The sequence below is a fragment of the Brachyhypopomus gauderio genome, unplaced genomic scaffold, assembly GCF_052324685.1.
Source record: "Brachyhypopomus gauderio isolate BG-103 unplaced genomic scaffold, BGAUD_0.2 sc37, whole genome shotgun sequence".
Classification (NCBI taxonomy): domain Eukaryota; kingdom Metazoa; phylum Chordata; class Actinopteri; order Gymnotiformes; family Hypopomidae; genus Brachyhypopomus; species Brachyhypopomus gauderio.
This window is the reverse complement of record NW_027506867.1, coordinates 466,037-489,253: the sequence shown is the minus strand read 5'-3', so window position 1 is coordinate 489,253 and position 23,217 is coordinate 466,037. Positions and strand designations below refer to the sequence as shown.

Below are 23,217 nucleotides of genomic sequence, written 5' to 3'. Positions count from 1 at the left end.
CTTCTTATCAAGTGCACCTGCCAGTGATTTAAGTACCTGATTATGCCTCCATGTATAACGTCCCTGTGACAAACTCGCCTTGCATGCCGACAGGATGTGCTTCAATGTACCACTTCCTGCACATAGCTTACAAGTTGGATCCTCACCTAACCACTGCCCAAGGTTTTGTGGAGTTGGAAGCACATCATAAGTAGCTCCCACAAGAAACTTTATACGACTTGCATCCAATGCCCACAACTCTCGCCAGGTGATTCTCCTCTTCTCTACACTTTCCCATTTCATCCACTGACCCTGCTTACTCTGTCCTGCAGCTTTTGCCCGTCTTACTTCCTCCTCCTGCTCTCGAATAAAACCAGTCACCATTCGTCTTCTCTCAGGAGATGTGGCCTTGCTGAATGCCCTCCATGTATCACCTGACCCTAGTCCTGCCCTACCATTTTGCACGTGCCCTACAACATCTCTATGCTCCAATGCCCTCTTTGCTGCCTGAGTTGCCTCTTGGGAACTCCACTTTCTTCCTGTACGTGTCACTGGTGCCGCTGCTTTGATCAGTGCATCTTTCGACCCCATCAACAACATTTCTCTGCCTACCTTGGCACATTTAAACTCCTCAACTAAGCTTGTTAGTGGCAGTTCTAGTACTCCTCTCCCAAACCATGCCACACTACTAAGACAATGTGGAACCCCAAGCCATTTTCTTACAGCCTTATTAACAATCCTTTCTAGCCTCTCAACTTCAGTCATTGGAATATCATACACTGTTAGTGGCCACCTTAGACGAGGCAACAATCCAAACTGCAAACACCATAACTTTAATTTACCTGGCAAAAAGGACTTATCGATACTATTAATAGCCTCACCCAATTCCTTCCTTAACTCTACAACCTGCTCTTTGTCGTTCAGTGCTGCGGTGTACCACCTACCTAGACTCTTAACTGATTTCTCCAGAATAGACGGTATTACTTCTCCCTCCATCACATACTTTTCTTGTGTCAACTTCCCTTTCACAATTGAAACACTCCTAGACTTACTGGGTTGAACGTTCATCCTAGCCAGCCTAAGATTATCACCTAGCTTCTCCAACAGCCGCCGAGCACATGGAACAGTTGTCGTCAATGTAGTCATGTCATCCATGTATGCCCTAATCGGTGGGAGCCGGGTGCCATCATGCAGCCTCTCCCCACCTACAACCCACTTAGAAGCCCTAATAATCACCTCCATTGCCATTGTAAAAGCCAATGGTGAGATTGTGCACCCTGCCATTATACCTACTTCCAGACGTTGCCAAGATGTAACAAACTCCTCTGTGCTGAAACAAAACTGAATGTCTCCAAAATAAGCTTTAACTAACCTCGTAATCTCATCTGGAATCTGAAAAAATTCAAATGCTTTCCACAACAGAGCATGTGGCACCGAACCAAAAGCATTAGCCAGATCCAAGAATACCACATGTAGGTCTCTTCTCTCTGGTCTCGCTGTTTGAATCCGGTGCCAAATCATGCTACTATGCTCTATACACCCTGAAAAACCTGTAATCCCTGCTTTTTGCACCGATGTATCAATTAACTTATTCTTTTTCAGAAACGCTGCCAACCTACGTGCAACTACACTAAAGAATATTTTACCCTCCACATTAAGCAAGCTTATGGGACGAAACTGCTCTATGGCTACAGAATCCCCTTTTGGAATAAGAACACCACCTGCCCTTCGCCAGTCCTTTGGGATAATCCCCTTCTTCCACACTATAATCATCAACCTCCATAACAACTTCAAAACATCTGGCGCACTTTTATATAATCTTTATGGAACTCCATTAGGCCCTGGTGCTGAACCAGCTTTTGCACACCGCACTACATCCTGTACCTCACTCCACTTAAGGGGATTAACATCCATCTTCCACTGTAGGTCACCTACTGGCGGAATATCTGCTGGCAATTCCAACTCACTAGTCCTTTCCTCCCTTGAGTACACCTTCTGAAAATGCCCCTCAAGCTCCTTCTTTCCTACCTTTAGGCTCCCTGACTTCTCCTGACTAAACAACGTTTTAACAAATCTAAACGGATCCTTAAAGAATGCCTCTCTAGCGCGCTCTTTCTTCTTCCTTCTTTTCCTCATAGCTTCTGTTCTCCGTAATTTCCCTAACTTACTTTTCAACTCGTCTTGCAGTAACTCAATGCTCTCTCTATCCTGCTCATTACCCCGCTTCCACCGCTTCCTCAATAACCTTGACTCCTTGACAAGTTTTCCTATTTCTACCTGCCTCCTTGATTTACAAACCGCCTTACTCATTCCTTTCTTCTGCACAACACCAAATCTTGCAACACCATAATCATAGATAACTTTACCTAGCCTGTTCAACTTACTTTCCGCTGTTCCCTTTAACCCTTCCAACATCCCTTTCAAATCATCATTAACACTCCTCCACAACATTTTATCACCTGCCCCTGGCCATTTAACCTTCGATCTGTGCCCTAACCCTTTCTCTCTTCCCTTTTGCTTTCCACTAACCCCTGGCCCATCACCGCTATCCTCCTCTCCACCTCCTGTGCTTGAGTTGGCCTCTATAGTAACAAGGGTGTTGATATCCTGCGGACTGTGGTAACTAACCTGCCGCTGGACTTCAGCCGACTGACTCGAACAATTCTGTGCAAGGTATTGTTCAATGCGGGGCCCCTGCACTCCTTCACTCAAACATTTCATCTTCCCTTGGTGAATCCTCAGCCCTCTCACTGACGTGACCTTGCGCCACCCACACACGCAAGTCTGCAGCGCCTTTTCCCCTACCACCCTGCCTGCCTGTATGCTCAACCCACTTCTCGTAGTCATGTCCGTTCCAAAGTCCGTAACCGTGTTATCCACCTGTGAGTCATCTTCCACCCCTGCTCTCGCTGACTCTTGGGGTATTGCTTTTTTACTCAATGTAGCTTAGTTGGTTGCACACACATGGGTACCATGGTGGCTGCTGCCATGAGTTGCTAGCCCATGGCAGCACCGTTAGGGTCTGTTCCCTCTTGTCAGCTGTCTTTCCAAGCTGTCACAGAGTCTTTCCCCTGTTGTCAGCTGCCCTTTTCACAGCAGTCACTAGTTTAACTAGACACCAAGTAACATAAAACAGGAAGATGATAAATCCTGCACCTAACATCCGGAGTCATGCAACAGGCTTGGCTAGGATGTATTAACCAACCAACAACCATGATCTAATAATACCTACACAATACTACTAATTTAATAACATATTTAAAGAATTACAGTTATGAGAGTTATGAGTTTTAATTGTTTCTTAAACAATTTTAATAAATACTTCTCCTCACACTTATCCTGCTCTAATACAGACTCCTCACTCTTAACCTCCTCTAATACAGACTCTTCACTCTTACCCTCCTCTAATACAGACTCTTCACTCTTAACATCCTCTAATACAGACTCTTCACTCTTAACATCCTCTAATACAGACTCATCACTCTTAACCTCCTCTAATACAGACTCCTCACTCTTACCCTCCTCTAATACAGACTCATCACTCTTACCCTCCTCTAATACAGACTCATCACTCTTACCCTCCTCTAATACAGGCTCACCACTCTTACCCTCCTCTAATACAGACTCCTCACTCTTAAACTCCTCTAATACAGACTCATCACTCTTACCCTCCTCTAATACAGACTCATCACTCTTACCCTCCTCTAATACAGACTCATCACTCTTACCCTCCTCTAATACAGACTCTTCACTCTTACCCTCCTCTAATACAGACTCTTCACTCTTACCCTCCTCTAATACAGACTCATCACTCTTACCCTCCTCTAATACAGACTCTTCACTCTTACCCTCCTCTAATACAGACTCATCACTCTTACCCTCCTCTAATACAGACTCTTCACTCTTACCCTCCTCTAATACAGACTCATCACTCTTACCCTCCTCTAATACAGACTCCTCACTCTTAACCAGGGCCCCCGGTACTCCACCAGAGGAAGGTGAGGGCAAAGCTAATCACCTGTGACAGGTGTATCAAATTAATCACTGGGTTTATTTCAGTCATGTTTTACCACTGGTGTGGCTTAATAAGTGTCCCATGCAAAAGTTGCTTTGAAGTGGGTTGGATTTTGACAAAGGGCACAAATTCTACACTAGTGTGAAAGCAAGCATGTCTTCCACATCTAAACATCCACTTCTGTGTTAACATATTTTCAGCATATTTATGTACTTTATCAAAGCATATCAACACCATATGCAATCAAATGGGCAATGAGTAAAAAACAATGTTTTGAAATATGTTTAAGTAAAAGTGGGTTTTTTTCTGTTGACCATTTTCTTATCTGCGATATTAAAGGATTAAGGGCATGCAAATTTTTTATGGCTGCAGTGTTGAATGAAACGAGTAACTAAATCAATACGCTGAAATAAGTATATAAATGCTGTACGTGCTTATAATTCAAAAGTCAATAGCTTTATTTAGATAACTTTGTAACGTAACTTCTAAACAAGTACTTTCATAATTACATCGTTTTCTTTGTTTGTTCTTTTCTCCTCCCACCACTCCCTATCTACACTTTTTTTGGAAAAGCTCTAACACAAACTGTCGCCTCAAAGTTGAAGACATATAATTGTCTAAAATGCCTTTGTATGCTGTATCATTAACATTACAATTCACTGGAGCAATAGGACCCATCAGACTGCAAGAGAGAGAAATATGAGTGATTGCTACAGAGAACAAGTTCAGCAGTGGTGCAGTGTACACCCTTTCAGTTAGAGTTTGGCATTGTGGTAGCTTCTTGACCAGAGTGTCCTCCTTTAAACAATGTATAAAGCTCCAAGTTCACAGTGCTTTTGCTGACGCTGCTTCCAGAGGGTGACTGGAGCTCTATGGCTCCAGCTGTAACAAAGAACAGGCCTTTTCTACCCACTTCTGCACACAGCAGTGCTCTGTGAGTTTGGGTGGTTTAGTTTCCACCAAGTTCCTCCACACCAGACCTTCTGGCATAGACATTGTTGCTACTCAGTACTTTAATTTCAAAATAATATCACATACGGTGGATCAGGGCATATATAGTTTGCATCATATGTCAAATGACAGACATGACAGTGACATGTTTAAAGTCCCTGAGCTCATCAGTACAACTGATTCTACTAGCAGGGTTTGTGGGGATTGCAGGTGCCTAATTTTGTTTTGTATAGCTGTTAGCAATGGGTGTGGCTCACAGACAAATATATATACAAGTCTGCTCATACTGCTTTGAAAATTCAATTTGGTTTAACTGATAGATGTAGCCGCAATTGAGATTTAAGTTTATTGTTTTACATTTAGGGCATTTAGCAGACACTCGAGATGTATTTCGTTCACTGTATTTGTAGCAATGACATCCAGTTTCCGAACCTCTAGTTTATCTGTTTTTAATTAAAAACAGTATTCACTGTATGTCCTGTTCACTGCCTCTGTCATTCTTTGAATCAACAGTTGATAGAATCAAATGCTACCACTATATCTAAAGATCTGTTAGTCTGTGTTAAACTGGCATTGGTGTTCTTCACAGCTGAATGGGACGGTCCTGCAGACAGCCGCTTCGTGACACTTACGGGAACGATCACTCGTGGGAAGAGAAAAGGCCAGCTGGTGGACATCCGCCTGGCGTTGACCGACCGCGAGCTGAGAGACATGACACACTCCAAGGAGCGTCTGGACGCCGAGTGTGAGGCGGGCTCGGCGTTCAGGCGTGAGGAGTGCACACTGGGTCCAGGACGGGGCCCACATGTGGTCCTCTGGAGCCTATCCTGCTTCCCTGTGGTGTTCCTGCTAGCCTTCGTCATCTCCTTTTACTACGGCACGCTCACTTGGTACAACATCTTCCTCATCTACAACGAGGAGCGCACGTTCTTGCACAAGATCCTAGTGTGTCCGCTGCTGGTTCTGGGCTACCCGGCGCTGATGGTGGCGCTCTGCACCTGCGTGGCAGCGTACGCGGCCGCCGCCCAGATCTCGTGGAGCATCGGAGAGTGGTGGATGGCCGTGGCCGACCTGGAGAAAGGTGCGTGCGGCTGGGCCTGCGGGAAACTGGGCCTGGAGGACTGTGCTCCCTACAGCGTGGTGGAGCTGCTCGATTCCGACACACTGTCCGGCACACTGCAGCGGAGACAGGTGGAGGAGCGGGAGCAGACCTCCTCCGTGTGATGCAGTCCCACGACCTTCTCACCTCTAATGCTGCTGCATCGTGGTGCTGGTGACACGGTTTATTTTATGGTGCTACAAGTTATTTTAAATGGGAACACACATTTATTACATCATGCATATTTGACATATTTATTATGCCATTCATGTTATGCATTACATTGTTCTTTCCCACTTTTTTCTGGTGTGCCTAAGAGAGGTTTGTGGTCAACGGCCCACTCCCCAACGGCCCACGGCCCAAAGGTGCATGTGGTGGGAACACTGGCATTCCAGACATTCAAACAGTAAAATACTGTGTACGTTAGTGGTAAACACAGCAAGTGCTTAACATTACATTATGCATTGGTGCTGAAAACTTTGAATTGGTGCTGTTGCTTATAAAGAAATATTATTATTATTCTTTCATTAATCACATAATAGCCTAGTACTTTAACAGATGGATTACTTCAGAGAATAATTGTTTCTAGTGACGACTACGTGTTATAATTTTTTAGCTACCTCGAAGAATGTTTAATGGGAACTTGGATAAACAATTTTAGCTTTCTGGTTTGCTATGTGATTCTTATTATCATAATTTTGTAATCCAGCAAATGACTTGTTACACGTTGTCCAGTACAAAAGCATCAATTTCTGCTATTCATGACCTGTCTTGAACTATGAGCCCCTATCAGACACTAAGCCACTATCCACTGTCAGGCCACTAGCCACTAAGACACCATCAGACACTAAGACACTAAGGCATATTTCTTATCTCTGTGAAAATAATGAAAGATCAGTTACAGTTAATCAGATACCACAGATTATTCCATCCCTGCAGCCAACATTTTGTGAAAAGAAACACAAATGTTCTAGATCCATCTAGAATGGATCAGACATGACAACTTAAATCGTACTTGTGATGCATTTTGAAAGTCTTGCAAATTGATTCAGACTTTTGCCTAAATTACTTTTGCCTAAATGATTCAACACGAAAGTTTGAAAACAACATGAAAATATAATTATTTTAAGCAGTAACAGGTTTCTAAGGAAGACTCACAAATCAATTCAGACTTGTATCCAGTGTCTCAAGACTTGACTCATACAAAGAGACCCATGACCATCTCTGGTAAGAGTACGGGTCTTTAACCCCAATGCCTCCACTGTGCAAAACACATAACTAGCACAAAAGATACAAGGCACTTCTTTTACACTATTGGCTGTTAGACGCTCTAACAATCACCGATGCACTACCTTACTGTAAGCACCAGAGTAGAGCTAGCAAGCCCTTACCAGCCACATAATTTCCTCTTCACCAGAACATGCTTCAATCAGACACTTCCATCAGACACTTCCATCAAACCCTCTCATCCAACACTCCCATCAGACCCTCCCATCAGGCACTTCCATCAGACACTTCCTTACGTAACAGAAGTGGCTTTATCCAAGTGAGATGTTGTGCTGTTGACACCTGATTAAAAAATCTTCATCGTATAGAAATCTGGCAAATCTGTTTTGTGTGTGTGTGTGTGTGTGTGTGTGTGTGTGTGTGTGTGTGTGTGTGTGTGTGTGTGTGTGTGTGTGTTCGGTTTTTGCTCGTTTTTTGTTGATGACAATTGGATGGATTTTATTCCTCTCTCTACAGCTACAATTTGAATCTGAATTTTGTAAATCAGTTTTACTTTTTCTGTCAAGTTGTAATTTGATCAAATTAAATTTGTACTCCATGACTTGAATTTCTATGCATGTTTTGGAAGCATATATCCTTTATGTTGTCAAACTACATTCAGTGTAAATGCAGGAAAGGCAATCTATAGATTCAGTCAGGCAATCAGCTGTGAAAAAACAGTTTATAAGCAATCAGGAAGTATTTTAGGACAACCTGAAATATTGTTGGACAGTTATAAATTAGAGGGGACTTTAAAATGCTGTACATGTGAAGTATAATTGAACCGCACTTTTCATAAAAGGTCAAAGCCCCCTGCAAGGTGCCGAATCTGTGTGTGTAATTGTGCAGATTTCTTTCACTAATCATCTTACATTCTAGTATTTGGATTTTTCTAGTATAATAATGTATAAGATGAATCACTAAACCTTAGCACTAAAGGGTGAAGGGATTTCATGATCCATGAACCATGACCATGAACTTGGTCGTCCCCTGCGGAGTATATTGCAGAGTCACTGAAAGGTTGCAAAGGAAAGATTGGGCAAACAAAAACAAAAAAACACACAAAACCCTCACAACATCGGGCATCATCATGACAGTCAAGAGATGATTTAGCCCCAAAACCTCATCTAGATGAGATTCTTAACCCAACTGTGGGCCGCGAACGCCACCTTGAGGGCCTCAAAAGAACAACAGTTTTAAACTTTGGGCCGCAGAGGGCCGCCGGACCGCATTGATTTTGAATAAAATGCAGTACACTTTCTCACCACTAGTAGCGGTAGTGCGTCACTTAGATATTTAAACAACGTATTTATTATTATAAGTTAAACTTATATAGCGCCTTTCTAGTACCCAAGGACACTTTACAAAAATCCTATGGGGAAAAAAACAAATAACAATTAAATAAATAAATATAATTAATTAAACCATACTATGACTATGTGGAAGGGAGAAAATACTGAGAGAAAAGGTGAGTTTTAAGCTGAGTTTTGAAGGAGGAAAAGGATGAACAGAAGCGGAGATGTTGCGGGAGGCCATTCCACAGTTTTGGGGCCATTACACAGAATGAGCGCCCACCAGCAGTAACAAGCTTGTATTTTGGAACCACCAGAAGACCTGTGTCTGAGGACCTAAGTGTTTGGTTTTGGATATAGGGTATAGAAGTTGTGCTAAATAGTCTGGAGCTTACAGCTTCACACTTAACGACAACAGAACGCAGCACTATTACGTCATATAGCTACTGACGTTAACAACGAGGCCGTGACAGCGCTGCACAATAGAACCAGGTCAATATATCGCGAACGTTTATCACATTTAAAGTATCTGCAAACCCGACGCGACGACGTTTAAATTAATTCTGTTAGGAAGGAGCGTATATCGGACAAATGGGTTGCATTTACTCGTGTATGAAGGTAGCTATCTAACGTTTTTATACTTTTGGCGCAGTCTTTGAAATTGTGGTCTAAAAAGGAGTAACCGGCATTTTTATACCGATTATTCTCCGATTCTCCGATATTTTCTCCGATATTTTTTTGATTTAAGATGTGATGCTTTTTAGGGTGTACTGAGGTTTCCCATACCCATGATTTGACAAACCAATGCTTTCCTACAGAAAAAGAACAAAGAGGGTGTGAATAGTGAAGTTAAAAAGAAGAAAAAGCAAAGATGGTGGAGACATATAGAGTCATCCTCCCTGACACAAGTAACTGACACTCAGTCCTTGAATGTCAGCTCCTCCTCCATCTCTTGCTCCTCTTCCTCTGAGGGACACTTAACCAGGTATGAAAACCGTCCCAGCCTTATGAATTGTGTAGTCACATGCACATGTGTAGTCACATGCACATTTGGTTATTATTTATTCTGTCTATGATTTTTCCCTGGAATTATTTGCCCCCAGGTCCAACAACAAACTCCCTACTGAACCCAAGAACACGGAAGGGATTGTTCCTGGTCAGAGCTCAGAATCTTTTATGATTTTGTACCTTTGCATAGTATGTTTTAGTCAAAGACACTTACTCCAAGGTTTTGTTCTCTCCATAGGGGCTGCTGATAAAGATGTGTGCTCTGTGCCCATGGATAGGTGGGTACATTATTAAAGTCATCTTCATGGCACAGTAAAGTATGGACAATCTATAATGGTTATAGATTGACATTGTGGCATAAATCAAGAGAAACTGAAAAATATTAAAAACAACATTTGTATGTATGTGAACATTTTGTGCACTACACAAACTCCATATTTATCTGTCACTTCTACTCTCTCTTTCAGATTTCCGGCTGTTGTGGTAGAGGGAGACTTTCGTGTGCAGAATTTGCAGCACCTGTTACCGCACATCGTCAGTAGTGAAAGGGTGACTGAGAGTGGCCAGGGTGAGGGCCAAGGACACGCCCCCACTGTTTCTGCTGGCAGAGACACAGAGATCCGACAGCTTGGGTAAAGACAGAACACATTGTGTTTTACCACACAACCATTACGTGATATTGCAGTGTACACAGATGTAATGTACACAGTCTTTATCTCTGAACCAAAATAAAGGCACGTAGCATTTAAAGGAGCAATAAGTATTTTTGCAGTTCTTCTTCAAATTCTGAAATTATGTGACATTGACACCTAGTGGCCTGGAAGTTTTACTGATTATGTATTAAATCTATTCTAAACATTAATGTCCTGTTAGGTTTCCCAACATTGGGAATACATGTTATATGAACGCCACTCTGCAGTGTCTTCTGAGTCTCTCCTGCTTCTGGAGCCCCATCAGAGCTCAGTGCTCCAGCTGGACGGATCCATCCAGCTGCCAGATGCTCAGGTACCCGATCAGGAACAGAGAAGTCACGTGTCTAAATGAACTGTTCAATTATGAGTGCTTAGAGAGGTGTTGTGATGCTGAGAGTTATAAACCACATTGGTCTCCCTGTTACTGTGCGTAGATGTTTTGCAGATCTACAGCAAGGCAGGCTCACTAGTCGTAGCTCTTCAAAGAAGAAGAAGCTCCTGAGAGCCCTGAATGCCTGTATTTCAGTCAGATGTCCTACGTTTGGAGAGGACTACGAACAGGTTCGGCTAAACAACCCTCTGAGCCATTCAGAACACATCAGAACCACATGCAGTAGTCTGCAGGAACTGCACACAACCTTCTTTGTTTTCTCACTCTGTTGCTGCTGAAGTCCAGGAGTAATGCCATTCTGATGTACTGTCTTCCACAGGATGCTCATGAGTTCCTGATGATGTGTTTGCTTCAGCTGAAGGAGGAGGGAGAGACACTCAGGGTTTCCTCCTTCTCTTACATCTGCCCTGTGGCAAATTTTGAGTTTCACCTCAAATCTGTGCGCACCTGCAGCAGGTAATTCTGTGCTATATCACCACGTCTCCTTCTTGTAAATCAACTGCTCTTAACATGTGTTTCTTCAGAGTGTGCATTGTCACAAAGTATGCACACACTTGGTATGGGATAATGTGGGTTATTTCTGTGTGAATGTTGTAACCTCTCTGTTGATTTCTGTTGTTTGAAAGCTGTGGACTGCAGAGCTCCAGAGTGGAGGACTTCAACCACCTCTCTGTTAACCTGAGCTCTACCTTGACTGACAGCCTACACAATTACTTCAAGGTCTGTCACCTCACACACCCCTACTGGACAACACTTTTTTGCCAGTTTGTTAAGTTAGGGAGCCATCCTAACCATTGTCACTCTCAATGAAAACTTTTTTTCAGTCAACGGTTTTGGAGTTCAAATGTGAATGTGGTCAAGGCACCAAGGCATGTGAAGTGGTGGAGTTCTTCACACTCCCACGGTGAGTCTCGCGTTATGTGAATTACCACAAACAATGAGTTTTAAAGCAGTCATCTCACACTCTTCCAGTTCTTACATCATTTTTCCTTTTGGAACAGAGTTCTGATCCTCCACATTAAGAGGTTTGACATGCTGGGCAAGAAACTAACAAACCTAATGGACATCCCCTCAGAGCTGGACCTCTCTGTCCTCCCTGGAGTGGCTTCACTCGGGCAACCGTTAAGGTCAGCTTGTACAACGGCCTGAGCATACGCTCTCTCACCTCTGTCCACCCTTTCACAATTAGCAATGAGACGCTAACTGAATGGCTTTGTGATGTGTCCACAGTGGACCAGCATACACCCAGGACAAAGGACATGAGGAGGATAATCTGGAGAAAAGCTCTGTGCCAGAACAAGGTAAACATCAGCCATTTTCCTACAGTGATCAATTAAATTTTGGATTTACAACCTGTCTACGTTTATACGTACCTGCCATAATGATGTAGTTCTCTCAACCCATTAGTAGTAAATGAGAGCAGAGAAGGACAGGGAGAGAAAGTACAGCACGTCAGCCCACTGGTGAGGAAATAGAGAGAGAGATGAAAAAGAAGATTGAAAGATGCTGAGAGAGACTGAGAAAGACAGGCTGAGAGAGATAGATAGATATGAGAGAGACCCATATCAACGATCTAAGATGCATTCTTACTTAATCATATGAAAAAACAGATGTACTTGTTGTTTGCAGGAAACTGTTCACACAGACATCTACAGACTCCACGCTGTGGTGTCTCATTTGGGTGGCAGCATGGACAGTGGTGAGCAGTCTGATAATATCCACAAACATGCAGTAGAAACTATAAAGTGACTAATGACATCTTGCTTCCCTAAACAGGGCACTACATCAGCGACGTAGCTGAGGAGAAAGGAGAGTGCTGGTTAAAATTCAACGATTCAAAGGTTTCAAAAAAGACAGAGCCAGCCGTCCTTAAGAGCAGGGCAAAAACAGCCTACCTGCTTTTCTACATGCAAAGGTAGTAGCTCTCCTTCTAACTCAGGTACATCTGCTGAAACACATAGAGAACTGGCTGAATTCCAGCTGCTCCTGTTTTGCTGTTGTCTCCAGTGGGGCTGGAGAGAAGAACGTGGTCCCGTGGATGGTGGACCAGGGAGAAGCAGCAGTATCCCCCTAAACCCAACTCCATGCCATGACTAAGTCAGGATACACATGTAAGCACCTACATCCTCACTTAACAAGACAGGCTACACATCTGCTCAGTTCAGTTCAGGTCTATTTCTGTCTGTTCCTGTCGTCCAATCGTAGGAGATAATTCATTAAGAACGGCTTCTGCCTTTCAGATTTGGGAACATAAATACCTCGGTCCATGGGGACAGATACAAATTCCATAAGATTTTACATGTTGGCAGAAACCTAACCTTTACCCTGCCCTTACAATCAAAATTATAAGGCTAGACACAATTAGAAACTTCCTTCCTAAATTACCGCTCACACTGGTATGTGTGGTATATTACATCTTTTTATATTACTGGTAAGTTTCAAGTGAGTTATTATTTGTTCAACATTAACACTCCTCCCCCCTTGTGTGATAAGGCTACAGACTACCATTTTAAAATGATTAATGCTTAGATGGTATTTTCATTACAATTAATTAGTTAAACATGATTCAGACCAGCAGACTACAGGCAACTGCTAAATAACAAGCTGTAAAGGTGATCATCACTTCAATGCTATATCCGTTATATCTGTTAATGGGTTGCGTTTCTATGGGAATTGTGTAAATAGCCCCTTGCTTTTCTTCCAAATCTTAGTAGATAAAAGGCTTTCTAATAAAAAATGACTATTCATGAATGACGTCACTTTAGACAGCATGTAGCCTAGATGACCTGTCAACGCTTGATTTTCTCCACCATTCATGTGTTAAAGGCCAGAAAAGGCGTGACACAGGCGGACACTGCTCCCGACTCTGGCAAGTACGCAACAAAGCGGAAAGACTTCCGTTGTTTGAAGGGTGAACCGAGTGAACCAAGCGGTGTCTGTTTTGTCCGACTGATCTGAGAAGTTGGGATGTGCCGGAGTAAAGCTGAGCTGCTGGTGAAAGCGAGAACGTGAGAGACTCTGCTGCTGGTGCTGTCTGTGCACGAGAAGCGCGCTGATAAAAAGCTAAGTGCAACCCCCTACCTTTTTAGAAGAATTTTAACCTTCTGCCATCCACCAGTCGTAGTTTTAGGGCAGTACATTTTAATTTTTCATTTTCGTTTTAGTTTGTTGGAGTCCGTTGCTATAAATAGCTAAGTTGCTTTCTATTAGGCTGGGTACTGCTATAGGTTTATTTCATTATTTGATTTTTGGTTGTGTGTAAGGGATTTGGATTTGTTTGGTTTGATTTATTTTGGGGTTTATAATTTGGAGGGTTTGCTGTGGTGTTAAGTAGTTTTTTTTCCAGTGCTAGCCTATTGGGGAACATTTTGTTTGGCTAAAATATTCTATATTCTTTGGGCTCCATTTTTGTGTTGCGTCTTTGTGGGTTTGTGTGTTTCGTTGTTACAATTTCAGTTATTTTGAGTGGTGACTGCGTTTTGTTTTTGTTCTGTCCTTTGTCTGCAGCATTGCTATCCAGAACACTAAGTGGACTGTTGCGTGTCCCTCCTTGAACTGGCTGCCGAGGTTCTGGACTGGGACTGGGTGCACTTGGAGTTGATGGATTTTTTTTTTTTATATATAAAATTCTTTTGTTGAATAAATATATTGTGCAAATTCCCATCTTCTCTCTGCATTTCTGTCAACTTGCGACTCCCCAAGGTGTAGTGGTTGGGATTGGGCTAAGGGAAATATAAAATGTTGCCCTTTGTCGGGAAAGGCCGTGACATTAGTAGTAAATGGTTCTTAGTTCTTTTCTCTGGCTGTTTGCCTAAAGTCGCTCCTCAGTCATTTTGGACTCATCAGTTTTTACATTGTATTTGATAATTGCCAGTGTTTGCTTTGAAAGTGAGCGTGCTGGTTGTGTTCTCCAGAGATCTGTACAATGCATTTATCACACTGTTCACGCTGTTCACCATGACTCACTGGTGTGTCCTGCTGTCAGAAGTACAAAGGGTTCCAGAGCTGGACAGCATCACCTGCAGCATTTACATCGTTCTGTGGATTTGTATTCGCTCCTTCATATTCCTGAACATTGTAATTGGCATTTTTGGTAGGTTACACTACAAGTCATTAGTTGTGCTGAATGAAATATGCAGATGGTAAAGTAGTGCAAGGGCAGAAGAATTCATTCATTGTCATTTAATGAACAATATTAATAAGCCAAATCCATGTTGTATACCCACACATGAAAATACATTCGGTTCTGTAAGGAGCGAACTCTCAAGTGCAACAACGAATTGAAATGCAGGTGAGTAGTTCTTTCATGCTGTAGTTTTTTTACTTAATTTGCTCAGACAATCTTTATGCATGCAAATAGACAAATTAATAGCCAAGTTTTGTTTGTTTTTTGTTCTGATTTTAGCAGATTAAGCCAGTCTCTAGTTAGTGGGTAAGTAATGGTCCCACGTAGATGGGAAGCAAAACCTGTAACATTTGTGACTGTAATATGTGCTGGAAAAACCACAAAAGGATCTAAATGCAGCGTAGTGCTTCTTTATCCTCCAGACACAATCTACTGTAGCTAGCAGCACAAGACACACACAAAACACACAGTACAAAAAGAAGCGAACACAGGGCAGCAGGGTCAGGGCAGCATGGTCCATACAGTCCAGAGTCCATTACAAATCCAGGGGTCAGGCTGAGAATGAGGTGTAAGGGAGAAGCAAAGGTCACAACAACGGTAGGCAAAAACGAGCAAGGAACGCTCACTATGCAACGTCAGAGGCAAAACTTCACAATGTAAAGTGGTGAGTGAGTAGTGTAAGAAAGGTGGAGGAGGGTGGGGACACACAGGGACAGGTGGAGGTCATTAGTATTCAGGGGATTGAACATGCATGTTTCGAGAATTTGAGACCCTGGCGCTGTGACTTCAGAAGAGCGGGAGGCTTGTGTAGCTTCACTCCTTCCTTACAGTCACTTGTGTAGAATAAGTGAAGGGTGTGTGCAGATGTGTGTGGGCGTCTCCCTTGGGCTACAGGGCTGGCATACCATGACAAGCCCTAGTCCAAAATACAATGTACAACTTTTTGGTTACTATATAGGTATTTTTTGGTTACTGCATTTTGCTCTTTGTCCAGACTTCCTACTACACTTGAGGAGGATGAGGAGTCTATTTCCACCCAGGAGGCTCCACTGTATATGAAGAAGATATTTTAGACTGGGAGACGTATGTGGAGGAGAACATCAATCAATCAATCAAATTTTATTTATATAGCGCTTTTTACAACAGTTGTTGTCACAAAGCAGCTTTACAAGTGCCGAGTCCTAGCCCCCAGTGAGCAAGCCAAAGGCGACAGTGGCAAGGAAAAACTCCCTAGTTTTTTGCATGAGGAAGAAACCTTGAGAGGATCCAAGACTCAGGGGGGGAACCCATCCTCCTCTGGCCGACACCGGTCACCATGACAACAACAACAACAATTTAGACAGAAAGAAGAGAAAGAAAAGGAAAAATATGTAATAATGTCCATCATGATGTATGCATCTGGTTAGGCAGGAGGTGGCTGGCCCAGGATGGATCGCTGGTCTCCTCATCTCATTATTTCTCAAGCAGGCGGGCAGCCATGTGGAGAAATGAAACAGGGAAAATTAGCTCTGTATGAGGACATATACAGGACAGGTGAAATTATAAACATTTCCGGAGTGTGGCAGCATCTCCGGCATTTAGTTAAATTATTACAGCCTAGCTAAAAGGCAGAACCAGAAGGTAACATAGGCTTGGGGGCATTCTGAGACAATAGCATCCGTCCACTGCACTGTCAACAAACTTGAGTGACCACGAGCAGTGACAGGACGACAGCACCAGCGCCCCAGTCTACCATAAAACCCTTCGCCTGTGAACCCCTGGATCTGTACCTTTATCTAAGGGGGGATATTAATTATCAAACGCTAAACTTAATAAGTGGGTTTTCAACCTAGACTTAAAGATTGTGACTGTGTCGGAGTCCCGGACGCATTTAGGAAGATTATTCCAAAGCTGGGGGGCCTTACAAGAAAAGGCTCTTCCCCCTGCTGTTACCTTATTAATTTTTGGAACTAATAAAAGACCAGCACCCTGTGATCTTAGTGGGCGTGGGGGTTCGTAATAGGAAATAAGTTCCTGAAGGTACTCAGGAGCAAGCCCGTGAAATGCTTTATAAGTTAATAAAAGAATTTTAAAGTCAATACGGAATTTAACTGGGAGGCAATGCAGGGCTGATAGGACTGGACTGATATGCTGAAATTTTCTAGTTCTGGTCAGAACCCTGGCTGCGGCATTTTGAACTATTTGAAGTTTATTTAGATTCCTATTTGAACATCCTGACAGTAGTGCATTGCAGTAGTCTAATCTAGAGCTAACAAAGGCGTGCACCAATTTTTCCGCATCATCCTGTGATAATGCATTTCTTAATTTAGCAATGTTACGGAGATGTAGAAAAGCTATGCGAGATTAAGCATTAGATCTGGAATTTTCTGTTTTGAGGCCTTAGGGCCCAGAAGGAGAACTTCTGTTTTGTCCTCATTAAGTTGGAGGAAGTTTAGAGACATCCAGCATTTAATATCTCTTACACAGGCCTCAATTTTTCTTAAACTGAGTTTGTCATCAGGTTTGGCTGATATGTAAAGTTGAGTGTCATCTGCATAGCAGTGAAAATCGACACCATGTTTGTTTATAACTGTGCCCAATGGTAGCATATATAATGTAAATAATAGTGGTCCTAGAATGGAGCCTTGCGGGACCCCATATTTAACTTTTGTACGTTTGGATGGAATATTATTGAGCTCTACAAACTGATAGCGATTTGTTAAGTAAGAATGAAACCATGAAAGGGCTGTGCCAGAGACTCCAACCCAGCGTTCTAACCTTTCTAGCAAGATCCTATGATCAATTGTGTCGAAAGCTGCACTAAGATCAAGAAGCACTAACAGCGATACATAACCTTGATCCGAAGCAAGGAGGAGGTCATTTGTTACTTTAACTAATGCTGTTTCAGTACTGTGATGGGGCCTAAAACCAGATTGGAACTTTTCAAATATGTGATGCCTATGCAGATATAGGCATAATTGCTGGGCAACAGCTTTTTCTATGATCTTAGATATAAATGATGTGTTTGAAATGGGTCTATAATTAGATAGTACAGTAGGATCAAGATTTGGTTTCTTAATCAGAGGTTTAATAACTGCTAATTTACATGATTTGGGCATGTGACCTATTGTAATGGATGAGTTAACTATAGTTAGAAGAGGTTCAGTTACCGCTGGTAATACCTCTTTTAATAACTTTGATGGAACCGAGTCTAGTGTGCAGGTAGCACAATTTAAGGAAGAAATTATTTTCTCTAATTCTGATTGTGGGAGTGGATGAAAAACATCAAGTTTTTCTCCCAGTATGCGAACATGCAGGTGATGCAGCTCCAGATGGAGGATGAGAAGGTGCTGTGGCCCAAGGAGCTTCTCCTACGTTACTTTGTGCTGATGAACAGACTCCAGGACATCCTGGATACCAGGATGCATCTGCAGAACCTACCAGGTAAACCTATTAGGTGGTTTACAGCACTGAAGGTGAAAGCTAGTGTTTGAGTGAGTGAATGACCTTTTTGTCTCTTGTCTTCCAGCTCAGCTGTTGCTTAACCTCCAAGATTCCAGTTACACTCCAGAGTCACTCCAGTCTCCAGTTAAAGCAGAATGAATAAAATATGCTTACATTATGTTGCATTGTGTTATCTTACTGGTCCAGTATGGTGACAAACTCCATTTACACTTAATTCACTGTATGTGGTTTATGGACTGTGTGGTGAGGGTGGCATTCAGACCACCATATGATCTGACTTACACAAATGATAATTCATGAGGATTCCTAGAAGCTGACTGCAGCCACCATCCAAGTTATTTTAAAGGCTGTTAATTCTACTAAAGATGGTCTGTTTGCCTGTTGAGTGGGCATGTGATTCTGACTTCATGTGCATCTGTCGGAATAAGTTAATTTAACATGGATTACAGAAATTAGAACCTCAAAAAAGAGCTTATGATGGCTCTAGCACTTGTATGAATACAGAAACAGACCACTGGAGAATTATCTAAAGTTTAAAAGAAAAAAAGATTTATTAGCATTGTGCTCCACACACCTTGTACCTTCTGAAGACATTTCCATGGTACCAGATCTAGACTTTTTTTAGCTTGATGGTTAAATTATTACAATAATTCATTTTTATTGTTAGATAATTAAAATAGATTTAAAATATGTAGAATTAAGTGATCATTTAGCCCTGCATGGCATCCATACTCCACCTAGTGGTAAATAACGGGATGGCCCCCAGTGAAACGTTACTGTCCTTGAGCTAAGGAAAATTAACAAAACATTTACAGTAGTTTTATTATTAGTGGTGGGAGTAGCATTAGTATTATGTTGAATGTATACCCATGATATTTTAAATAAATATAGCAGTTTTGGTCATAATTAAAATGTAAAAATAATAGGTATAAACCATTCATGTAATTCATTATCATTGTCGTGGAAATTTCTGAAATATACGAGGACTCAGGCGTGGTTAAAAGAGAAATTTATTAATAGACAAAATAAGCATGAAAGTTCAGTCTAGAACAGAAGCTGAGAGGAGAGAGAACCGTCCCCCTCCTTTATACCGTTTAGTAGGCGGGGTTCTTATCACATGTTTACACTACATTTGGGCACACTGAGAAACAAGGCAGAATGCACAGTAGACAGTTTTTGCCTTACATGTGCATTCTCTCCTGACAGTAGTTTTCATGTTTTAGCATAAGCAGCAGCTTATAGAAACAGCTGATGGGTCCGCGGGTCAAGGCAGATAAGAGTGTTTTCTACCTCTGCACATTCCTTTAACATAGGTCATAATACACACATACACATGAGCACATGATTTCATACTGAATCACACTTCACAATTCTCTTGTAATCAGTATAACACAATTTCCATCACAATCATATACACTATATAATATAGTATATATAGTATATACACTCACCGGCCACGTTATTAGGCACACCTTGCTAGTGTCAGGAATGGCAATCACGCCCGTGACCGCCAGAGGGCGCCATCGCTGGAATATTGACCAGAACACCTGACTCTAATTTACTATTCACCACACCCTACTTAAGGACTCTGTTCACAAGTCGCCAGTGCGAAGTATTGCCTCTCTGAGTGTCTTTACCAAGCTGTGATCCTGTGTATTTCTCTGATTGATGTTCTGGTTTCTGATCCTTGCTCTGTGTTTTTGATCCTCCTGCCTGTTTGGCCCTTTTGTTACCTTTGTCTGCTGCTCTTAGTCTTCTCTGGTTTTTACTCTCCCGTTTTTGTCTTGCCCTTTTGTGCTGCTGCCTGTCTACCCTTTGGGGTCGTCCCCTTTTGGGACTTCAGTTCATTGTTTTTCTATATTAAAATTCAACATCTTTACACCTGCTAATGGATCCTTCTCTACCCTCGGGTTCACCACCATTACAGCTAGTACCAGGTTGGACCCCATTTTGCATTCAGAACTGCCTTAATCCTTTGTGGCATAGATTCAACAAGGTACTGGAAACATTCCTCAGAGAGTCTGGTCCATGTTGACATGATAGCATCATGTGATTGCTACGCAGTTGCTGCAGATTTGTCGGCTGCACATCAATGATGCGAATCTCCCGTTCCACCACATCCCAAAGGTGCTCTATTGGATTGAGATCTGACTATGTAGGCCACTGGAGTACAGGGAACTCATTGTTGTGTTCAATAAATCTGTCTGAGATGAATCATGAATTATAACATGGCGAGTTATCCTGCTGGAAGTAGCCATCAGAAGAAGGGTACACTGTGATCATAAAGTCAAAGTCAAATTTATTTATATAGCACTTTTTACAACACATGTTGTCACAAAGCAGCTTTACAATCGTATGGCTCCAGATCCATAATGAGCAAGCCAAAGGCAACAGTGGCGAGGAAAAACCCACGATGATGGTGGGGATTAGGAAGTGAGGGAGAGAGAGCCTCCCTCACATGCACCTGTTTTAATTAACTTTGTAATTTTATTTGTTGGCTGTAACTGTATTGCTGTTGTTGCATCTTGGCCAGGGCTCCCTTGAAAAAGAGGTTCTTAATGGGATTTTTCCCTGGTAAAATAAAGTTTAAATAAATAAATAAAAAATTAGGAAGAAAACCTTGGGAGGACCAAGACTGAAAAGGGAACCCATCCTCCATTGGGCAGCCTGTTGGCACAAGTCCGTATTTGTGGACAAAAGGTGGTTCTACATTTATGGTTCTAGTTCCCACAGTCCCTTCGGTGTAGATGTTGGGCCTCAGGTAGGAGCATCAGCACGTCCTCTTGTGGCAATGGCACATCCAACCCCGGCATCAGTACATCCACTGGCAAGTCAGACCATCTCCCAGGTGCTTGCATGCAATTGTCTTGGGTAGAAGCCTGCAAAAAGATAGACAATACAGACTGAGTGTGTGGACATCAATTTAAACCACTATTGATTTAAACATACATAGCTCAAGTGTTGTAACGTGTGAGGAGGACTGGGTATGGATTTTGGTAGGTGAGTGTAGCAGTTGCGTGGCAGTGTTTTCCAAAAGAAACACATGATTTTCAGTTTTGAATGTTTGAATGTCTTATGTGAACAACTGTGTTTAATGTTTTGCAAAAAGTGTGTTTTAGAATTTCTAAATGAGTGTAAGGCAGAGAATGTGCTTAAGGTTTAGCACACCAGGTCAACAGATAGGCTACATGGGTTACATGCACAGGGTAACATAAGAGTGGTGGAAGATGCACACAGGTCGACTATATCCTCTGTAGGAGACGAAACCTGAAAGAGGTTAGTGATTGCAAGGTGTTACCCGGGGAGAGCGTAGCTAAACAGCATAGGATGGTGATATGTAGGATGATGTTGGAGGTGAAGAAGAGGAAGAGAGTGAGAGCGGAACCTAAGATCAGGTGGTGGAAGTTAAAGGATGAGGACTGTGGTGTAAAATTCAGGGATGAGGTGAGGCAGGTACTGGGTAATGGTGGTGGTGTTCTGGATACCTGGGATGAAACTTCAAATGCAGTGAGGGATGTGGCTAGGAAGGTACTTGACCTCAGGACAGAGGAAGATAGACAAGGAGTCGTGGTGGTGGAATGAGGAAGTTCAGGAAAGTTTGAGAGGAAAGCGGTTGGCTAAAAAGAATTGGGATTTTCAGCTAGATGAAGAAAGTAGACAGAGGTACAAGGAGATGTGTCGCAAGGCAAAGAGAGCAGTGGCAGAAGCTAAAGAGAAGGCATATAGCAAGCTGTATGAGAAGTTGGACACTAAGGAAGGGGAAAAGGATCTGTACAGATTGGCCAGACAGAGAAACTGTGATGGGCAGGATGTGCAGCAGGTTAGGATGATAAAGGATAAAGATGGAAATGTGTTGTCTGGTGAGGAGAGTGTCTTGGGAAGGTGAAAGGAGTATTTTGAGGAGCTGATGAATCAAGAGAATGAAAGGGAAAGAAGGTTAGAAGAGGTAGAGGTTGTGAATCAGGAAGTGCCTCAGGTGAGCAAGGAGGAAGTAAGGGCTGCAATTCAGAGAATGAAGTGTGGTAAGGCAGTTGGACCTGATGATATTCCAGTGGAGGCATGGAAATGTTTGGGAGAGACAGCAGTGGAGTTCTTGACCTAAGAGGAGGTTTATGGATGCAGTGGTAGAGGATATCAGAGTGGCTGGGGTGTCAGTGGAGGACACTCAGGACAGGGCCAGATGGAGGAGTTTGATCCGCTGTGGTGACCCCTGAAAGAGAATAGCCGAAAGAAGAAGTGCATTAAATTAGATCATTCATCTAGTGTGATTATTATAAACTTACGATTGTCCAAGGTTTGTGCCAGCACTGTTCAGTTTCAGTACAGCTGTGCACAGGGGGAACAACTGGCACACTGAGCTGAGAAAAATGTGCAGTTTGAAAAAGCAAAGCAACTATACGTTTGCATAGGGCAGTGTCTGCGACATGTGAACAGCATGCGTGTCTCAGCACAACAGGAGTTGAATCAGAAAGTCCAATCTGTAAGAGGGTAAGCAAAATTAGTAATGACTTTGTTTAATTCAGGGGTTCCGTATACCAGTCCTGGGGATCCTATATCACACGTTGTGTTTTACCTTTTCTAAAACCTGATTGACCTATTTAGCTAATTAAGATCAATGTGGGTGGGGCTGAGTAAAAAAAGTGTTTTAAAATGGAGAAAAAAAATGTGCATGGCATAAGAACCCCAAGAATGGAACCTGGACCCGTTTGCTTATTTTATGACAATAGATTGCATACAGAACATGGATAGGCTGACATTAAAATAATGCTCAAGTTATACATAATCCTGAGACATGTATCTGTCTAACCTGTCAACAAACCCCTTAACTTTTGTTAGTCAAAAACAGTGAACATCTGAACTTAACGACAAACAGAGACTCCAACCCAGTCACTGAGACCCCATGTCATGCATATTTTAGTGCTTTTCCTCATTTATAATACCAGATTCAGTTCAT

General features: G+C 42.4%; 2 protein-coding genes and 1 long non-coding RNA gene across 5 annotated transcripts; all 3 read left to right on the top strand.

Annotated features, from left to right (window-relative positions):
• The first annotated feature begins 2,824 nt into the window (after positions 1 to 2,824).
• Positions 2,825 to 6,212, top strand: LOC143485747 (transmembrane protein 169-like). The gene is made up of 3 exons (XM_076985276.1): positions 2,825 to 2,900; positions 3,903 to 3,977; positions 5,535 to 6,212. Exons 1-3 carry the CDS (start codon positions 2,825 to 2,827, stop codon positions 6,167 to 6,169), a joined length of 786 nt encoding a protein of 261 aa, XP_076841391.1. The 3' UTR covers positions 6,170 to 6,212.
• A 2,618-nt stretch (positions 6,213 to 8,830) lies between these two features.
• On the top strand, positions 8,831 to 10,984 carry LOC143485745 (ubiquitin carboxyl-terminal hydrolase 37-like). Its single transcript, XM_076985275.1, has 8 exons — positions 8,831 to 9,220; positions 9,421 to 9,587; positions 9,706 to 9,758; positions 9,849 to 9,888; positions 10,078 to 10,242; positions 10,484 to 10,615; positions 10,737 to 10,863; positions 10,979 to 10,984. Exons 1-8 carry the CDS (start codon positions 9,194 to 9,196, stop codon positions 10,982 to 10,984), a joined length of 717 nt encoding a protein of 238 aa, XP_076841390.1. The 5' UTR covers positions 8,831 to 9,193.
• Positions 10,985 to 11,693: 709 nt separating this feature from the next.
• On the top strand, positions 11,694 to 14,300 carry LOC143485674 (uncharacterized). Of its 3 annotated transcripts, XR_013122978.1 has the most exons (6): positions 11,694 to 11,820; positions 11,924 to 12,392; positions 12,470 to 12,608; positions 12,701 to 12,804; positions 13,520 to 13,566; positions 13,656 to 14,300. It is a non-coding gene; the product is annotated as an uncharacterized LOC143485674 (long non-coding RNA). The 3 variants fall into 3 exon arrangements; XR_013122979.1 differs by having other exon boundaries at positions 11,924 to 12,389; positions 13,520 to 14,300; XR_013122977.1 differs by having other exon boundaries at positions 13,520 to 14,300.
• The last annotated feature ends 8,917 nt before the right edge of the window (positions 14,301 to 23,217 follow it).